General features: G+C 43.4%; 1 protein-coding gene and 1 long non-coding RNA gene across 33 annotated transcripts in view; one reads left to right on the top strand and one right to left on the bottom strand.

The window, feature by feature from the left end:
- Positions 1-19091, bottom strand: part of TRPM3 (transient receptor potential cation channel subfamily M member 3) — a 1000643-nt gene that overhangs the window by 119968 nt on the left and 861584 nt on the right. For all 28 annotated transcript variants that reach the window (XM_089336758.1, XM_089336764.1, XM_070050833.2 and 25 more), the window contains one exon: positions 241-341. In XM_089336758.1, coding sequence (XP_089192884.1) covers positions 241-341 — 101 coding nt within the window. The remainder of the gene's footprint in view (positions 1-240; positions 342-19091) is intronic.
- The window catches only part of LOC149128715 (uncharacterized), a 135884-nt gene that overhangs the window by 11537 nt on the left and 105256 nt on the right, over positions 1-19091 (top strand). The gene's annotated exons all lie outside the window — the stretch shown is intronic.

The raw sequence follows: 19091 nt of genomic DNA, 5'->3' as shown, positions 1-19091 counted from the left end.
CAATCACAGGTCATTCATAAAGATGGACATGTTTGGGGTTGTCCACGGTTGTTATTTCCACCAGGTGGCAGCATTTCCCCAGATTTGAGAAGGGCGTGCATGCCAGGGATGATGCTAGGAAGGAACATTTTCCATCCTACGGAAAAGGCAGTAGATACCAGAGCCCCTCTCAGAGGCTCCTTAAACAAATACCCTGGCCCAAGCAAATGGGCTTTTCTGGGGCGACGACATATACTCTACCGGCCACTGTTGCCCATAAATAAAGATCTGGCTGCGGGCGATGTCCACTCTGTTCCAGGCTAAAGCTAAGCTCAGTTGGTCTGGGGCGGAGGCATTGGCTCCTGTGTGTAGACAAGTGGAGAAAAGAGGGGGAGAGAAGACAGTGATCAGTTATTAGGCTAAACAGACACACCCACCGCATCGCCCTTCCTGGACAGCCCACTCGTCTCCAGTGCGGCTTCTCAGACTCAGCACTATGGACACTTGGGGTTGTTGTGTTCACTGTAGATTATTTAATAGCATCCCTGGACTCAACCAAGTAGATGCCAGTAGCACCTTGCACCCCCATCCTCCCAGTCATGACAATCAGAAATGTCACCAGACCTTGTCAAATGCCCCTAGACACAGAGGAAGGCAGGATCAGCCTGCCCAGAGGCTCTGCCTTGCAGCCTGGGTGGCCCAAGGGTGGCCCTTGAGTAGCAGCAGCGGCAAAAGCATCCTTGGACATTTGTTAGAAATGCAAACCTCAAGCCCGAGGCCAGATGCAGGAGGGCAGCATCTATATATATGTATATATATATGTATATATATATTTGACAGGCAGAGTTAGACAGTGAGAGAGACAGAGAGACAGAGAGAAAGGTCTTCCTTTTTCCGTTGGTTCACCCCCCAAGTGGCCACTACGGCCGGCGCATTGCAGCCGGCGTGCTGCGTCAATCCAAAGCCAGGAGCCAGGTGCTTCCTCCTGGTCTCCCATGCGGGTGCAGGTCCCAAGGACCTGGGCCATCCTCCACTGCACTCCCAGGCCACAGCAGAGAGCTGGACTGGAAGAGGGGCAACCGCGACAGAATCTGGCGCCCCAACCGGGACTAGAACCCGGGGTGCTGGTGCCACAGGCAGAGGATTAGCCTAGTGAGCCATGGCGTTGGCCCAGCATCTGTATTTTAACAAGATCCCTGATGCCTGTGTGCACATTAAGGTTTGAGAAGACTGCTCTCCACCATAGTTTGCACCTGTTGTCAGGGCATCATCAGGATTGTATTTAGCCAGGGGAAGGGTTCCTCATCAAATGGAGGGCCATCTTTGCCCTCTCCTGAAAGTGAGTATTCTTAAGAGAAAGGCATGCAAGTGGCTAATGTTTACTTTGACTTTTGTGGATAGAAACCACTGGAGTGATTGCCCATTTTTCTCCAGACTTCCCCTCTAGTTCAGGGCTGTTCCTATGTGGCTGTTTATTAAAATGAAATCAAAGGAGAACTTTGCTTCGTTTATCACACTAGCCACATTTCAAGTGCTCAGTAGCACATGTAGTTGACAGCTGTAGATCCCAGGAATAGACCACTTCTGTCACTGCAGGAAGGGCTACTGGGTCTGAGCTGCTCTGGATGCATCCCAGCAAGCAGCTGTATGTGAGGCAGTGAGCGGAGGTGATGCGTAGGCAGGGGGAGCCCTGGTCTACAGTCAGGGGATCCTAGTCTACTCTTCTGTGATTCTGCAAGACTGCATTTCTCAATGCTACTGTTTTTTTGTCTATGAAATGTGGACAATAAAAATTGTCCTGTTGACCTAGTTGAGATGTTGTGAGACTGAAATGAGGTCAAAGAAGTGAGGTCACATGTGGACAGGTTCTTCACAGCTCAGCCACACCCTTGGCACAGCAAGGAAAGGCCTCCCCCTGCTGCCCATTGCTGGGAGTCCCACCAGCAGGGAAAGGATGGAGGAACAAATGCCCTTCCCTTGCTCAGATCTGCTGTGCTAGGCAAAGATCAGGCACCTTCACATGTTGTCAAAGGTAATGAACTCACTACCCCTGAGAACTGGGTCTTCTTGGGTGCATCAGACAGAAGAAGAGACTGGGGGCCAGACGGGCTGCAGGGAACCGAGGTCCAGCCACTGCTAACAGGGTAAATGGAGCAAGTGTTTGCCATGTCAGAGGTGAGGGTAAAGCCCAGTGAGCTCTTCCTTCCTTCTGTCCTTTCTGCATCTGATGTTTGTGAAAGGAGCAGGGAGAGTCCATGTATCCACTGGGCAGGTCACAAGCAATGAGGTGTGATCAGGGTCCCTGGTGATTAAACTACATCAGCGACTCTCAGGCTTCACTGCACCTTGGAATCACCTTGGGAGCTTAACCACCATCCCCGTGCTCCGGTTTCACCCCATTCCAGTGACATGACCTGGCTTGCAGTGGCATCTCAGCATGGACAGTATGTGAAGCTCCGCAGGTGTCTCCCATAGGCTGCCCAGGCTGGGAACAACTGAACACTTGCCTCCTCTCCTGCTTATTCTTGCCTCTTCTCTTGGGGCTCTGAGATGCTGATGTTAGGAATTAGGCAAGATGTTTGCTAGATGAACACTTCTCAAATTTGAGCCCGAGTAAGTATACCATGGAGAACTTATATTATATATTTATACATTTGGAAAGGCAGAGACAGTGGAGAGAGAGAGAGAGAAAGAGAGAGAGACAGAGGAGATAGATTGATTGATTGATTGATTGATTCTGTCTATTGGTTCACTTTCCAAATGTTTGCTACAGCCAGGGCTGGTCCAGGCCAGAGTCAGAAGCCAGAAACTCAATCTGAGTCTCCCAAGTGGATGACAGCAACCCAAGCACTTGGGCCATTATTTATAGCCTTCTAGGTGTTTAGTAGCAAGCTGAAATGGAAGTGTGGAGAAGCTGGAACTGGAACCAGCACCCAGCTACAGGATACAGGCTTCCCATGCGGTAGGCTTAGTCCCCTCTGTCATAAAGTCTGCAGCAAGTGGAGAACTTTTAAAAATACATACTCTTAGGTTCCACGTGCAGACATTCTATTCTAAGAGTTCTGGGGTCAGGCCTGGGACTCTGCATTTCTAATAAGTGCCCAGTGCTGCTGCTGCTGACCTGGGATCCTGCTTTATGTAAAACCCTGCAGAGTTATGGGCTTATTTTCCTTCCTAGCTAGAAGAGCATTTCTGATTCTGGTGTCCCACATTGATGTGTTTTGTCTAAACCAGGTGCTTGTGGTAAATGGTCAGTATTTTGAGATGATGAATACTAATTCCACTTACACAGGGAGTTTTCCCTTAAGAAAATTTTTATATTCTCATGTGGCTGCAGGGATTGCAAACTCATTTCAGGGAAACTGGCAGAACAAGTAAATAGGGACGTGTCCTGATGTACAGGCATCAATTGAGAGAGAGAAATCATGAAGGCTCTTTAGGATTGCATTTGGAAACGTCACATTTTATGCTTTCGTTGGCTTCTTCAGAGCTGGTCTGTTGATTCTTGATGTAATGGTTTGATCCTTTCCTTTGCCATTTGTGTCAGAAATTTGTTCATCACCCATGGCAGTAATAGCAGCACACACTTGAACAAGAACACAGAGCAGGGAGCAGTGATTGAGGTCAAGGTGAGCTTCATGCCTGAATGTAATTAGATAGGTGTCAAGTGAGAACATGAAGCCAATGAATTTTGACTTTTCAAAAATTGAAATCCATCACTCAAGTTTTGTCCTGGGTGACAGTTTGGATCCAGGGTTGTCAAGCTGTGGGACCAACCTTCCTGATTTTTTTTTGAAGATTAATTTATTTATTTGGAAGTTGGAGTTACAGAGAGAGAGCGAGAGACAGAGAGAAAGAAAGACCTTCCATCTGCTGGTTCACTCTCCAGGTGGCCACAATTGCCAGGGCTAGGCCAGGCCAAAGCAGGAACCTTCATCCAAGTGTTACCTGTGGGTGGCTGGGGCCCAAACACTTGGGCCATCTTCCACTGATTTTCCCAGGCCATTAGCAGGGAGCTATATTGGAAATGGAGCAGACAGGACATGGTTGACATCCATATGGGATGCTGATGTCACAAGCAGCAGCTGTATCTGCTACGCCACAACACCAGCCCCAAAGCTTCCTGGTTTGTCCAGTGAAATTGCAGTTTTAGTGCTCCAAGTCCTGTATGTGGATAGATGCCTAAACCTGGAGCAAACCTGGATGACTGGCCACCCTCTTTGAAACTGTGCCTGGAATTGCTTAAAAGTTAAATAGATTCATGTTTGGGACACATCCTGTGAGATTCTAGCTTAATTGGTCCTGGGCATTGCAGTTTTTAAAAAATCCCTCTGGATGATTCTAACATGAAGACAATATTAAGAACTTGTAGTGCAGATGGTGTGTGTATTCATTAACTCTTTCCTCCATTTCTGCATTCATTTGTGCATTCAAAGCTACTGATTTCTTGTCTTCTCATGTGGCAGGCACTATCCCATTTGAGGACCAGGGCGGTTGAGTAGAAAGCTTTGTCTTGAGAACTCACAGTCTAGAGGAAAGACATCTGTTGTTAAACACAGTGACTCAGGCAGTGATTCGGTTACCAGCTCAGCATATTTATCAGAAATTTCTGTTCCTGGGATTGTTCTGGCATTGAACATCCCCTGGAAAACAAGACATTGGAAGCTTCCATCTTCAATGAGCCTGTGCTCTACTGGTGTTGGGACAGCATTGAGGAAAGAGGTGCACTGATCACCAGTGTGCTTTGAGTCTGTGGAAGTGCTATATAGCACAGTGCCCCCCCCCAGAGGCTGGTGAATCTGTGTCTATACAAAGAAGTAAACCTAGCAGCACCAGTATGGCTGCTCTGTCTTGCATATGCCCATGACAGAGCTGTGGTGCCACCAGCTGGAGCAACTGCCTGGCTGGGCTGTGCTCATGGTGAGGAATGGAAATAGAGCCAATGAGTGACCTCATTAAGAACGCGGATGGGCGTTCTTTAGGGCATCTGACCTCATGTGGGTCCAGAGGTTTGGAAAATGCCCTCCAGGATTTAATGGGTCTGGAATCCTTTCAGATCCACATTTATGATCCATGGTGGGATCTTGGAAACTCTGAGGAAGGCCCTTTAGAATGCCAGCATCAGGATGGTAAAGATGGTGAGCAGAGTGGCACTGGGGCTACTGTGTCAGGAGGAGTGCTTAGGAGGCCTGTGTGGGAGTAACATCTGAACTGAGACCTAAATGATTGGAAAAAGCCACTGTGTGAAGAACTGGAAGAAAATATTCCAGCAAGAGGGAAGATCAAGTTCAAAGTCTGTGATGTGTCAGTAAATACAAACAGGAAGAAGATGTAAAAATTATGGTTTTAGGATTTTTCTCTTCCTTCAGGGGCTCAGGGAAGATGTAAGTGCGTGTGATCACATGGGGTTTTAAGGGATTAGTTCACTAGGCAAATGAGATGAAGAAGCAGTCTAGCAAAGGGAATAGTGTATGCAGATTGGGAGAACCAAATAACGTAGTGCATTTGGAAAAATCCTTGGAGAGACGCTGGATCTATATGCTTAGGGCACTGAGTTAGAAGCAGGGAAAGATGGAACTAGCACTAGAGGGCTTGTAAATGATGCAGCCATTTCCCCTTTATCCAGAAGGCATAGAAGCACTGAGACCTGATACTAAAAACAGTGCAGTCAGATCTGTATTTTAGAAATATCACTTTGGTATCACAGTGTGGAGGATGGATTGTGGGGGGCCTTCGACTGGATGGAAAAAGAGTAGTTAGGCAAGTTTTGCAATATTCTAGGAAAGGAATAACAAACACTGAGATGTAGGGGTATTTAGAGAAACTGCTAGTCTCGGTGAAATATTTAAAATGGGGAGCAAGAGAGAATCCATGATGCCCTAGTTTCCAGTTTGGGACGCACTTATGTAACGACCATGAGACTAGCCATGTGAGGTGTATACATGCTTTGCAGGGCAGCAAAGTTTCATTCGTGAGTAGAAGGAGCTTGGGATGCCCACAGTGTACTCAGGTGGCAATGTCTAGAGATCATTGCTTATGAAAGTCTGCATGGGGGAGCAGTCAGGTTTGCAGACAGGGCGATATGGGAAACAGTAGCATGAAAGTAACAGCAAAAATAGGGCAAAGCATGGGTGACTGAACACCACCCAAATGGAAAAGGTATGAAAGTAAAACAAATCATTAGAAAAGAACCACAAAAAAGTAGAGAAAGGGAAGAGAACCCAGACTGCATGGTGTCCTAGACTGTGTGAAGAGAGATTTTGAAGAAAGTGAGAGTGATCAGTAAGTCAAAGATGCAAAGAGGGTGAGAAAGATTGACCTTCCTTTTCAACAACTGTAGTCATTCCTGCACCTCTGGAGCATCATTCATCCATTCCTGCACTCCCACCTCCCCCAGTGGAAGTGGGAACCCTACAGGTTAGGGATTTATTCCACTATACCCATTGTGATATTCTTTCAGGACAGGGCAGGATTTGGTGCATAAAAGATGTGCCTTAGACTATTTGGGATGCTGCAACAAAACAACATAAATTATTCTGGAGCCCACAGAGTTCAAGGTCAAGGTGACAGCAGATTTGGTGTCTGGTTAGGACCTGCTTTCTGCTTCATGGATGGCTTCTTCTTGTTGTGTCCTCACACAGTGAAAAAGGGCAAAGAATGAATCTCTGGTCTCTTGGCACTAATCCCATCCATGTGTCTCTGCTCCCACGACCTAATTGCCTCCAGAAGTCCCACTTCCTAAAACCATCATCACCTTGGGGTTTAAGATCTCAACTCATGAGTTTTGGAAAGGAGAGAGCAAACATTCAAACCATATCAAGTTGTTCAATAAGTATTTGTTGAGTGAATAAATGGATTTAAAAGTGGGATTTGGATTTGGCAATTTAGAAGTTATTGAGGAGGCTTGGGTGAGTATTGGGTTAGAAGAATGTCTTCAACCTGTTCCCTCAAGTAAAGTGGAGGTATGAGGGCTAGAGAGAGAGCTAGGAGAATAATACAATCACTAGATTTCAAAGAACAAAGTGGTAAGTACAAGAAAAGCTGTGCAAATATGAAGTCCAGAGCACCATCTTGCAAACTGAATCAGGGTAACTTTGAGAAGGAATTAGGATTTGACCAAGTGGGGAAGGATACTGGAGATTTGAACACATGGAGTGTATAGTAGGCTGAATGATGATAACCCAAAGATGTCCAAGTCCTAAGCCAGGGAACCAATGAATATGTTGCTTTACATGACATAAAGGACTTTGCAGATGTGATTGATGTAAGGATTTTGAGATGGATTGTCCTGGATTATCTGGTGGCCCATGTGTGGCAACATAATAACAAGAGTTCTTTCAAAAGGGAGAGGAGGGACCAATGTAGTAGGAGGAGGTGTGACAGTGAAACAAGGCGTTGGGTTGATGCAAGGAAGGTCCCATGAGCCAAGGAAAGCAGGCAGCTCTGGACACTGAGAAAGCACAGAAATGATTTTCTCTGAAGCCTCCACGGAGAACCCAGCCCTGCTGACACCTTAGCTTTAGACTTCTGACCACAAGAATTATGAAAATAAAATATTATTGTTTTTAGCCATTAAGTTTATGGTCATCTATTACAGTGGCAATAGGAAATGGATACAGAGCTCTGAAAAATACTATAGTAAAAAGACAATAAATAAAGAGGAGGAGTGAAAGTAAAATGCAAGCATTGGGGGGGCTCTGTGGTGCAGTGGGTTAAGCCATGTCCTACACAGCTGGCATCCCATATAGGTGTTATTTCAAGTCCCAGCTGCTCCACTTCCAATCCAGCTTCCTGCTAATGTGCCTGGGAAAGCAGTGGAAGATGGCCCAAGTTCCTGGGCCCCTGCACCCATGCGGGAGACCTGGAAGAAGTTCCTGGTTCCTGGCTTTGGCATGGCACAAACCTAGCCATTGTGGCCATTTGGGGAGTGAACTAGAGGGTGGAAGACCTTTCTCTCTCTCTGTAATACTACCTTTCAAATAAATACATAAATCTTTTAAAAAAATTTTTTTAACAGATTGGTTGTGACAGATAGCAGCATTCTCTAAAGTTGATATGCATATGATTCACCTGATCTTTCAACACTACTTCTGATGCAGTTATTCTGGAGAGAGGCCCCTCATTATGCCTTTTTGTACAGCATTCATTGGTTTTCAACAGTGAGTGATGATGCAATTATTCTATGTATACTTTCTCCCTTTCCTCTCCTCCACCACTCAATTTTAGAGAACATAAGATGATATTTTTGGTGTTTTAATTTGTGTTATTAAAATATTTATATTTCTATTATTAGTATTTGAATTGCCAGTCTTAAATTATGCTTGTATTCCTGATTATAGCAAGTAAAAACATAATGAGGCAAAAGACTACCAATTCTCTCTCCTTATTCTTTCCTCTTCCTCTCAATTTACTTTGTTGTTTTACTATTTCTGCATTGTTATGATAATATGGAATTTCTTTGTGCTACTCTAACCACCATTTTTTTGTATTTCTTTTTGTTCTATGAGATTCTAGGATGAATGGTCTCACTTATTCCTTTTGCCAGAGTGTGTCCAAGTATTTTTTGGTTAGTAGGTTGAATTGTTTTGTAGTAGTTTTCTTGAGAAGAATGTATTAGAAAAATAATGCCAGAGTTATAGATTGCTTCAAACTGTTCTTTTTTTCAGTAGTCTTTATAATTGAATGACATTTGCTCAGTGTAACATCTGTTGCTCTATTACCTCTTAGCGTTGAATGTTATTGCCAAAAGGTCTTATGCTTGCTTGGTTTTCCTACTGTTAAGAGATTTAATCCTTTTGCTTAGTGGACCAAAGGCTCATTTATTTTTCTTTGAAGTTCAATAACTTCACTAGAATATGAATTGACACTTTTGATCCTGTGTTGGTTTTTCCTGGCATATATGGCCTTTTCAATACCTAGATCAAGTTTAAAAAATAATGAAAACAATGCTAAATTATATTTTAAAGTTATGTGTTACATTTAAAAATGTTCTGATCCATTATTTTGCTTCTTTTCTTTGGGGTAATCAATTATACTGATATTATATATTAATTTTCTGCTATTTTATTTCTCTTTGATCTCAGTTAACTCTTTATTTCCATTTTATTCCATTTTTTGTTCACATTCCTCATTTCTATCCTCTGAATCCGACATTGGGCTTCTGACATTGTATGTTAGCTCTTGTTCCATTTCTCATTTCATCTGCAGTTCTGTGATGATTTCATGCCCTCCCCACACACACTTGCCCTCCCCGTACACACACTTCATTCCTGAGTGCTATACGCATTTTATTTCCTCTTGCTCCTCACCTATTCTTACTTCACTTTCAGGTATTCCAACTTTTAAGTATTTTTTTCATAGAACAGTGCTTCATAGAAATTTCACATTCTAAAATTTCAGGAAAAATGTTTATAGCTGTCCCCCCTTATCTGTAATTTCACTTTCTGCAGTTTCATTTAACTGGGGTCAACCACTGTCCAGAAATATTAAATAGAAAATTCGAGAAATAAACCATTCAGAAGTTTTCTGAGAAATAAGCCATTCAGGAGTTTTCTGAGCAGGCTGATAACATCTCACACTGTCCTGCTCTGTCCTGTCGAGGTGTCAATCATCCTTTGGTCCAGCTTCTCTATACTGTCTGTACACCTCTAGGCCACATTAGTTATGGCATTGCAGTGCTTGTGTTCAAAAATTAATTCTTATTTTTTACTTAATAATGAACCCAAAGCACAGAGTAGTGATGCTAGAAATTTGTGTACACCAAGGTGAAACCATGAAATGCTTATGCTTTTTTTTTTCTTAAGTGAAAAGGTGACTGTTGTTAATAAGAAAAGTAAAAGAAAGTTATACACTGAGGTTGTCAAGATCTACAGTAAGAGATTGTAAAGAAAGAAGAGGAAAATCATGTTAGGTTTGCTGTTGTACCTCAAACTATAAAAGTCACAGCCACAGTGGGTAATATTTGTTCCTTCACCTCACTGCCTGTCATCCTCCACATCACCCCAACAGGAAGGGCAGGGGCAGTATGGTAAGATATTCTGAGAAAGGCAGTTCACTTCCATGTAACCTGTATTACAGTATGTTGTTATAACTGTTCCATCTTATTAGTTGTCAATCTCTTATCATGCCTAATTGATCAATTAAACTTCATCATAGGTTGTGTGTGTACGGGAGAAAAGATAGTCCATGAGGAGGGGTTGATACTAAATTCAGTCTCAGGCACCCACTGGGGGGTCTTGGAACGTATCTCCTGTGGACCAGGGGAGACCACTGCATCCAGCATTCATCTGTTCCCCAGAAGCATTTTTATCAAAATATTATTCTTCAGTTAATACAGTTTGCTCTTTTGTTAATTTTTCTTTGGATTTCTCTGTGTGCAGCCTATGCTAATTGCTTTTTTTGATTATTTATCATTGAATGAGTTGGGATGGAATGGGCCCAGGGTAGCATTTGAGGCTAGTTAGTATTCACAACTGGCAGACTTTCATCTAAACTACGACAAAGCCAGACTCCCTCCTGCAGCACGGCTTCCTGCGTGATTCTCTGTGTATGCCACCTTTGTTTCTGTGCACCATGGCAGGGTCGCTAAAGACCCTGCTCACATCTGCTCTTGCTCACGCTGTTCCAGACAAAGGAGAGAACTTTGTGTCGGAGGGTGTTCCTCTCGCCTGGCAGTGTTCTCTCTGAGGGCTCTAGAGCTGGTTCCTCTCTCCCCACCACGCCTGCTTTCTATATGCATATTTTGAAATGTATTCCCTAGTTTCATCAAAATTGCAATTTTCTTGTTTGGTTTCTTCCCTTTTACTTAAAATTTTTTAATATTTATTTTATTTATTTGAAGGCAGAGTTAACAAGAAGGGGAGAGACAGAGAAAGATCCTGCATTCGCTGGCTCACTCCCCAAATGATGGCAATAGCTGGGGCTGGGCCAGGCCAAAGGCAGGAGCCTGGAACTCCATTAAGATCTCCCACATGGGTGGCAGGGGTCCAAGTACATGAGCCATTTTCTGCTTCCCCAGGTGCATTAGCAGGGAATTGGTTTGGGACTTGAACCAGCGCTCATATGGGATGCCAGCTTTGTAGTTGGTGGCTTAACCTGCTGTACCACAGCACCAGCCCTTCATACACAGCTTTCTAGGAGAAGAGAATTATATTCTATGCAGTCCTGTCTATATTGAAAGTCCTAAAGCATTTTGCAGGTAGAAGAGTGTCTTAATCAGAGTTTGGCATTAGTAAGACTCCTCTAACTGAAGATGGAAGATGGACAGGAGTGTGTGTGTTAAGAAGGTACTGCAAAGTAGCAAATAAAAAACCTCTGAAGGTCAAATAGTGCAGAACAGTGAGGGAAAGATACCTTTGAAGCAAAAAATTCCCAGAATTAGCAAGACTTTGCATGGACAAAGGGAGGAAGAATTTGATGTGGCTTTGAGCCTGGATAACTGGAAGGATGGTGGATTTACAAATAGAAATGGAGAAATCAGGTAAAAATCAGTGCTTGGAGAAAAGCCAGCTCACTGTTTTAGTTGACTGAAATTGAGGTGCCTAGTGACACCCAAGGGGATTGTCTTGTTGGCTGACTAGAAAAGGAGGGGAGGAACCCAGGGTTGGAAACAAACCTGAGTCATTCATGTAGATGTGATGTTTGAAGCCACGTTAATTTTTTAAGTGTAAGAAGATAGAGTGAAACAGTAAAAGAGGCCAATGAAGGAGACAAAGAAATGGTTAGAAAGGCACAATTCTCAGTATCTCTGACAATAATAAGGTAAAAAGAAGGTAGAATTACCATAAACAGTGAGAGCCAGTTATATATTGGTGTTTTGCATATATTGCCACATTTAGTGCTCATAAAAATCTGTAAAGTGGCTATCTTTTGCCTACTTTGCCAATCAGAAAATAGACATAGAGGTGGAGTAACTTGGAGAATCAGGCTTTAAATTGAAGTCTTCTCAAAGTAGAAAAGAAGAAGTTAAAGCCAGGGGCAGGTGTTGTGGCCTTGCTGGTAAAGCTGCTGCCTGAGCTGCCAGCACCCCCTGTGGGGGCTTAGTTCATGTCCTGGCTGCTCCACTTCTGATCCAGCTCCCTGGTAATGGCCTGGAAACAGCAGAAGATGGCCCAAGTGTTTGGGTCTCTGATACCCACATGGGAGACCTGGAAGAAGCTCCTAGCTCCTGGCTTCAGCCTGGCTCAGCCCTGGATGTTGTGGCCATCTGGGGAGTGAACCAATGGAAGCCATAATGAGTTATCACCTCAACCCTGTCAGAATGGCTAAAATCCAAAACAGAGAGTAACACATGCTGGAGAGGATGTGGACAAAGGGGAACACTTAATACATTGTTGGTGAGAATGTAAATTAGTGCAGCCACTGTGGAAAACAGTACAGAGGTTTCTTTAAAAACTAGAAATAGACTTGCCATATGATCCAGCAATCCCACTACTGGGTATATACCCAAAAGACTGGAACACAATGTATCCAGTAGATACCTGCACCACCATATTTATAGCAGCACTGCTCACAATAGTCAGGAATCAACCAAGTGTCCATCATCGGATGAATGGACAAAGAAAATGTGTGTATATGTACACACACACACACACACACACAAAACCCATACTGGAATATTATTCAGCTATGAAAAATAATGAAATTTGACCATTGGCGACAAAATGGACACAACAGGAAGACAGTAATTGGAGTGAAATAAGCCAGACTCAGGAAGACAAATATTGCATTTTCTCCCTTATATGTGGGAGCTAAAGTTTAAAAAACAAAAAAGAAATGCCTGTGTGTATCAGTATTACTGAAAATATTGTTTTGTAAAACTTATTTTGTAGTTTTGTCAAAGCAATGATTAATCATGTTATACTATTGTAGTTTCAATCATCTGAGATTACTTTAAAATTTATGGTCTATGCGTGAAATGGTCATTTTTCCATTCAATTATTATTTATAGCTTTTGTCTACATTGCAACTCAACTAGGGTCTTTCTGCTTTCTACTTGTTAAAATTCTTATTCAGTGAAGTATTAAGCCTTTTTAGTGTAATGTAAATTTAACATATGTTATCTCAAAAACTAAACTAAAGGGAGAGGGAAGAAGAGTGGGAGGGAGGAAGGAAGGGAATATCTTATTATGTTCTTAGAATTATATATACTCAGGCCGGCGCCGCGGCTCACTAGGCTAATCCTCCGCCTAGCGGCGCCGGCACACCGGGTTCTAGTCCCGGTCGGGGCACCGGATTCTGTCCCGGTTGCCCCTCTTCCAGGCCAGCCCTCTGCTGTGGCCAGGGAGTGCAGTGGAGGATGGCCCAGGTGCTTGGGCCCTGCACCCCATGGGAGACCAGGAAAAAGCACCTGGCTCCTGGCTCCTGCCATCGGATCAGCGCGGTGTGCCGGCCGCAGCGCGCCGGCCGCGGCGGCCATTGGAGGGTGAACCAACGGCAAAGGAAGACCTTTCTCTCTGTCTCTCTCTCTCACTGTCCACTCTGCCTGTCAAAAAAAAAAAAAAAAAAAAAAAAAAAGAATTATATATACTCTAAGTTGATCTTCAGTATATGAAGGTAATTGAAAATGAAACGTGATGAAGGGCGGGATGGGAGAGGGAGTGGGTGAGGGGAGGGCCACGGGAGGGAGGGAGGTCGGGGCAGGGGGAGCCACAACAATACAAAAGATGCATTTTATATTCTACTTAAAACTATTGGTTGAACTCTGTAATTAATATACCATTACTCTTAGGTGTTTAATTAATGCTACAACTAGTACTCAAATAGTATTTTACACTTTGTGTTTCTGTGTGGGAGCAAAATGTGGAAATCTTTACTTAACATACGCTAAATTGATCTTCTGTATATAAAGATAATTGAAAATTAAAAAAAAACTGCCCTGTAAAAAAAAAAGAATTGTATATACTAAGCACATTGAATCTGTTAAAAAGTAATTGAAAATTTTAAAAATTAAAAATAATCATTAATGATTTTCTACATTGATTGTATGTTGAAATAAGATTTTTTTGGTATACAGTCATCCCTCATATCTGTAGGGGATTGGTTCTAGGACCTGGTAGATACAATTAAAAATGCTCCATGTCCTTCTACAAAACAGCATAGTGTTTGCATATAACCTAAGCACATCCTCCCACAGAATTTAAATCATCTCTGGATTACTTGTAATACCCAGTACAATGTAGATGCTTTGTAAATAGTTGTCATACTGTGTTGTTTAGGGACTGTTGGCAAGAAAAATTCTGTATATGTTTAGCACAGGTACAATTTTTCCTGAATATTTTTATCAGTATTGGTTGAACTCACAAATGCAGATCTTAGGGATTCAGAAGGCCAACTGTGTGGGTTAAATAAAGCATATTTTTACAATAAAAGAAAACTAACAAAAAGAGGTGGATAAAGCCAGATGACGCAGTTGCCGAGGGGTGCAGAAAGCTGATTCCTGGGGTGAGAAGACCATTTGAGGTCTTCAGTGGTTTGTAAAGAAATGTGTGAAAGATGCATGGTGAAATCTGGAACACAAGAGTTTGCAGAGTGAATGCGTCAAGAAATTTGAGTGGAGGCTGCCATGTTGAGCCACAGCAAATTGGCCTTCAGAGTTCGATGGTTAAGAGAGGAGCCAGGTCTTCCTAGATGCCAGGGACCCTGGATGCATTTGTGGAAGAAAGGAGAGAACCACTGGTGAGGGAGACACTGAAAATTAAAAAGGAACGAGCAAGTGCATGGTGAATGAGATCCTTGAGAATGGGAGTCAGAAAGCAGTTGGTTTTAGCTAAGGAGAGAGGACTCCGGGAGGCGGGGGGAGGAAAGAGGGTGAGGGAAGAAAGTGATAGTCATGATTGGAAAGCAATGATGGGAAGAGAGCCTGGATGAACACGAATGTCTGAAATAGAGTCATGCACCACTTAACAACAGGTCATCCGAGAAATAACATTGTAGGCAGCTTTATCCTACGTGAACGTCACAGAATGTGCTTGGTGTGGCTTGGGTAGCATTTGGCTCACTCCCCAACACAAGCAGGTGGTGAAGCCTCAAAGCCACAGGTTAGTGGTACCAAAGAGAGTGGAGGCTTTCTCCATCTGCAGTGTCTGAAGTGTGCTTGCGTCAGGATGCCCTGTGACTGAATCATGGTGGCTCTGTAAGGAGAGACTGCATAGACAAGCACACTGCCTGTCTCTGCCTCCTGGCTTCCTTCACGTGAATCCACCCCACCTTCCACTGTCCTCCCAGATGCCAGACCAGTGAACGCCCAGTGTGGTAGTGACAGAGACGAAGAGCTGACTCATGTGGAGTACTCAGAAACCAGGATGGGATGGATAAGGCACAAAGTGTGGCCTCTGGAAGCACTTAAGAGACACAAAGGTGTCCGAGGCTGCTCCTGGCATATCATGGCAGACTGTTCAGCAGTTTTCATAAGTAGGAGTACTCTCTGAAATACTAATACAAAGTAGAATATGGTAAATACACAAACCAGCATCATAGCTTTTTATTATGATCAGTTATTATCCCTGCACCAACCAAAACTGTATGCGCTATACTTTGATGTGACTGGCGGCGTGGTAAGCTTGCTGACCCCAGCATCTCCACCAACACATGATAAATGTGTTGGGTGACACCTGTGTGACTGCTATGATGTCACTAGGTGGTAGGATTTCCTCAGTTCCATTGGAATCTTATGGGGCCACCATCATTTATGTGGTCTGTCAGCGTTCCATTGTGTGCGACTGTTGTTAAGAGGGACACCATGTGCTGAGGGTGAGAGGGAGTGCAGGTTTGAAGAGCATGGAGGAAGGTGGAGGAAGTGTCAGGCCATGAGACTGAAAGAGGGTGAGGAGGGTACAGAGCAGAGCTAGGGGCCACTGAAGGGAAGACGTCACAACTGTGGCACTTCTGGCTGCACTGCAGGGGGTATTTCCTTGGGGACTTGAAAATCAAAGTTTGGGGGATTTAAAACACATATTCTGAGGGTCACTAAACACTCCAGTGTGTTGTAAGTGGGAGCTGTGGGCTGTCTTTGTGAGAGGTACTGAAGGAACAGGTGTCTCATCTGACTTGGATCTGTTCAATTTGGTTCTGATGGACTGGGGTGGAAGAGGGGCAGGATTTGCTGACTTGGCAATCTTCATGATAGAGCCATGCTTCTGTGTGCTGTGGATTTTGCCATCCACCCAGCAAAAACTGCTGGGCAGCATTTCATCTTGTTGGGGTCACTGGGCCTTTCCTTGTCTTAAGTAAACAATCTGGTCTGGATTCACGGTCTTCCTAAGGAGTTGATTCATTTCTGTCAACTTACTCTATTTGTTCTTTTTCTTTTTAAAGATTTACTTTTTGTTTATTTGAAAGAGTTACAGAGACAGGTAGAGCCAGAGAGCCAGAGAGAGAGAGAGAGAGAGAGAGGGTGAGAGAGAAAGGCCTTCCATCCGCTGGTTCACTCCCCAAATGGCCACAACGGCCAGAGCTGAGCTGATCCAAAACCAGGAGCCAGGAGCTTCTTCTAGGTCTCCCACATGGGTGCTGGGACTCAAGGACTTGGGCCATCTTTCACTGCTTTCTCAGGCCATATCGGAGAGCTGGATCAGAAGTGGAGCAGCTGGGACTTGAACCTGTGCCCATATGGGATGCCAGCACTGTAGTCAGTGGTTTTACCTGCTACGTCACAGCGCCGGCCCCAAATTACTCTATTTGTAACTGTGATTTGGTCTCAGTCAACCAAACTCCATCCATCTTCTTAAGAAAAGACATGAGATTCTCTACTTATATGAAGATCACTGAGGTGGAAGGAGCCAGGGAAAGTCCTAGTCATGTGACTGGGTTGCTAGGATACACCTTCCTTTGTCTCCCAGTGGAGACACTGCCTATACTCAGCCAGCCTCCCTCAGGACTGGGGCTGCCAAATGGAGAAAAACCAAATCGTAGGCAGGAAACACACACTTAGAAAAGCAAATGAGGTCTGTGTATAATTTATTCTGTGCTCTAGTTTCTTGCCTTGCACAGTAACTATCTCCTCTTGGTAAAAATAACTTTAGGTGAATCCCAGGAGAAAGTTAAAAGGAACCAGGAAGATTGAATTAACTTAAGCGGAAGAAATTCTTGGTTGGCTTTAAGAGAAGAACAGCACAGGCAGCTGAGGGAAAGAAGCTCTTCACAGGAAGAACGGGTTTTCTTTCTTGGTTTATCTTTAGTAAATAAGAAAAATCGTAATAATTCACATTTCTTTCATGTTCAGCTTGTAACAGGGGCTGTTCCTAGATGTTAGTGCACTGAGTTCTCACAGCAATCTGGAAGGCATCCCATCTCCATTGTACAGATGAAGAAATCGAGGCTCAGAAACTTGGCCGAGTTGCAGTAACTAGGGAGCGCCAGAGATGAGACTCAGCCCCAGGCAGTCTGGTTTCAGACCTGAAACTCTGGGGTCTGTATTTTCACTGTGACTGGGGTTGAGACAGGGGAATAGAAGCAGCCTTTGGGGAAGAGACTTGCTAGATTCTTGGCTAGCCTTGGCTGTAGACACTGGGCAAACAGTGCGAGATCAGAGTTTCCACCCTGAAAGAACAGCAGACAACACACACACACTGCATACACACACACTATACATACACTGCATACACACTACATACAAACACTACATACACACATGCTACATACATACTACACACACTGTATACACACAATATACACACACTACACATACACACACTACATACACACACTCTACACACACACTGTATACACACACTATGTATACATTACAGACACACACTGTGCACACACACTACACACACACTGTATACAAACAGTATATACACACTATGTACACACTATAGACACACACTGTAAACACACACTACACACACACAACACACACTACATACACACACCCTATACACACTATGTACACACTGCACACACTACACACACACTATATACACATACTATGCACCCTACATACACACACTACACACATGCTACACACACATACTACACATACACTATATACACACACTTTTTTCTCTTCTGAGTTCTCCCTTGTATTATACCAGTGAATCTGTTTTTGGTGGAGTTCTTTGAAGGCTACCTGATAGTGTATGGCAATCTCTGAGTGACTCCAAGAAACTCATGTTCTTCGTTTCTGTCAAAATAGCCAATACTGGTTCTAAGCTGGCTTGCACCTGCCTCTCCCTGCCCCATGGATTTCAATCATTCCATTTTGATTGCCACCCCTCCCTGAAAATCTTAGAGTCCTCCAATTCAAACAGTCATGCTGTAAAATGAGTGCTTACAAAATAGCAACTTAGGGGATCATTAATTTATCAAAGAATTTTCTTATTCAAAAATATTTATCATGCTTTTCTTAATTAGGAATGTGTATATGCCTGTAGATTATTATGTAGTTCAAAAGATGGAGTTGGTAAATGCATTTTTTAGGAAGGGAATAGTGATCATCTAAAATATACCTGAATATGCAAAATGAGCCCTGTGTGGATTTTGTTAACTGGTGTTTATTTGGAATTTCTGATTTTCAGTAGTTATAAGATTTTTTAAAAGTATGCTCTCTGAAATTTTAAATTGCTGTGAAAAAGTAATTGGCATACTGTTTATTTTGCAATTCTCCAGGCAATTTATTGGGTTTAATAGGCTTGGGTTTGTGCATGGCCTTGAAAGGCATTCTGAACTGGAGCCGTGCATTTCAAATGCTATCTTCATCATAAAATTTCCCCTGAATCTGAGTCTTCTTCATTGGAAGTTTTTCAGTATCTTGTTTACCTCTGATATTATTGTCTATACTTACAATATTTTGCAATGTCTTGGACATCTTTGGAAACCACAGCACTTAAGGCAATGCCTTACATGTAGTTGGTGCCACCCAGCAGGTGAGTGGCAAGTGTACAAGGAATGGTGATCACTTCTTTGGGAAGAAGAGAAAGAGCACTGAGCCTGCTTGTTACTTGGAGTTGGGGAAGTTCTTCATTTTTCCAACACATAGTTTCTTTGCATATAAAAGGAGGTCAATAAGATTTTCCTCCAAAGATCACTTCAAAGGTTAAATAGGATAATATATGGGGAAAGATGCCTAGTTAAATTGAAGTGCCGTGCAAATAAATGTTTTTAGTGGCTGA

Source organism: Oryctolagus cuniculus, chromosome 1, assembly GCF_051225735.1.
Source record: "Oryctolagus cuniculus isolate XC-2025 breed Fujian yellow rabbit chromosome 1, ASM5122573v1, whole genome shotgun sequence".
NCBI lineage: Eukaryota > Metazoa > Chordata > Mammalia > Lagomorpha > Leporidae > Oryctolagus > Oryctolagus cuniculus.
This window is presented reverse-complemented; position numbering and strand designations above follow the sequence as displayed.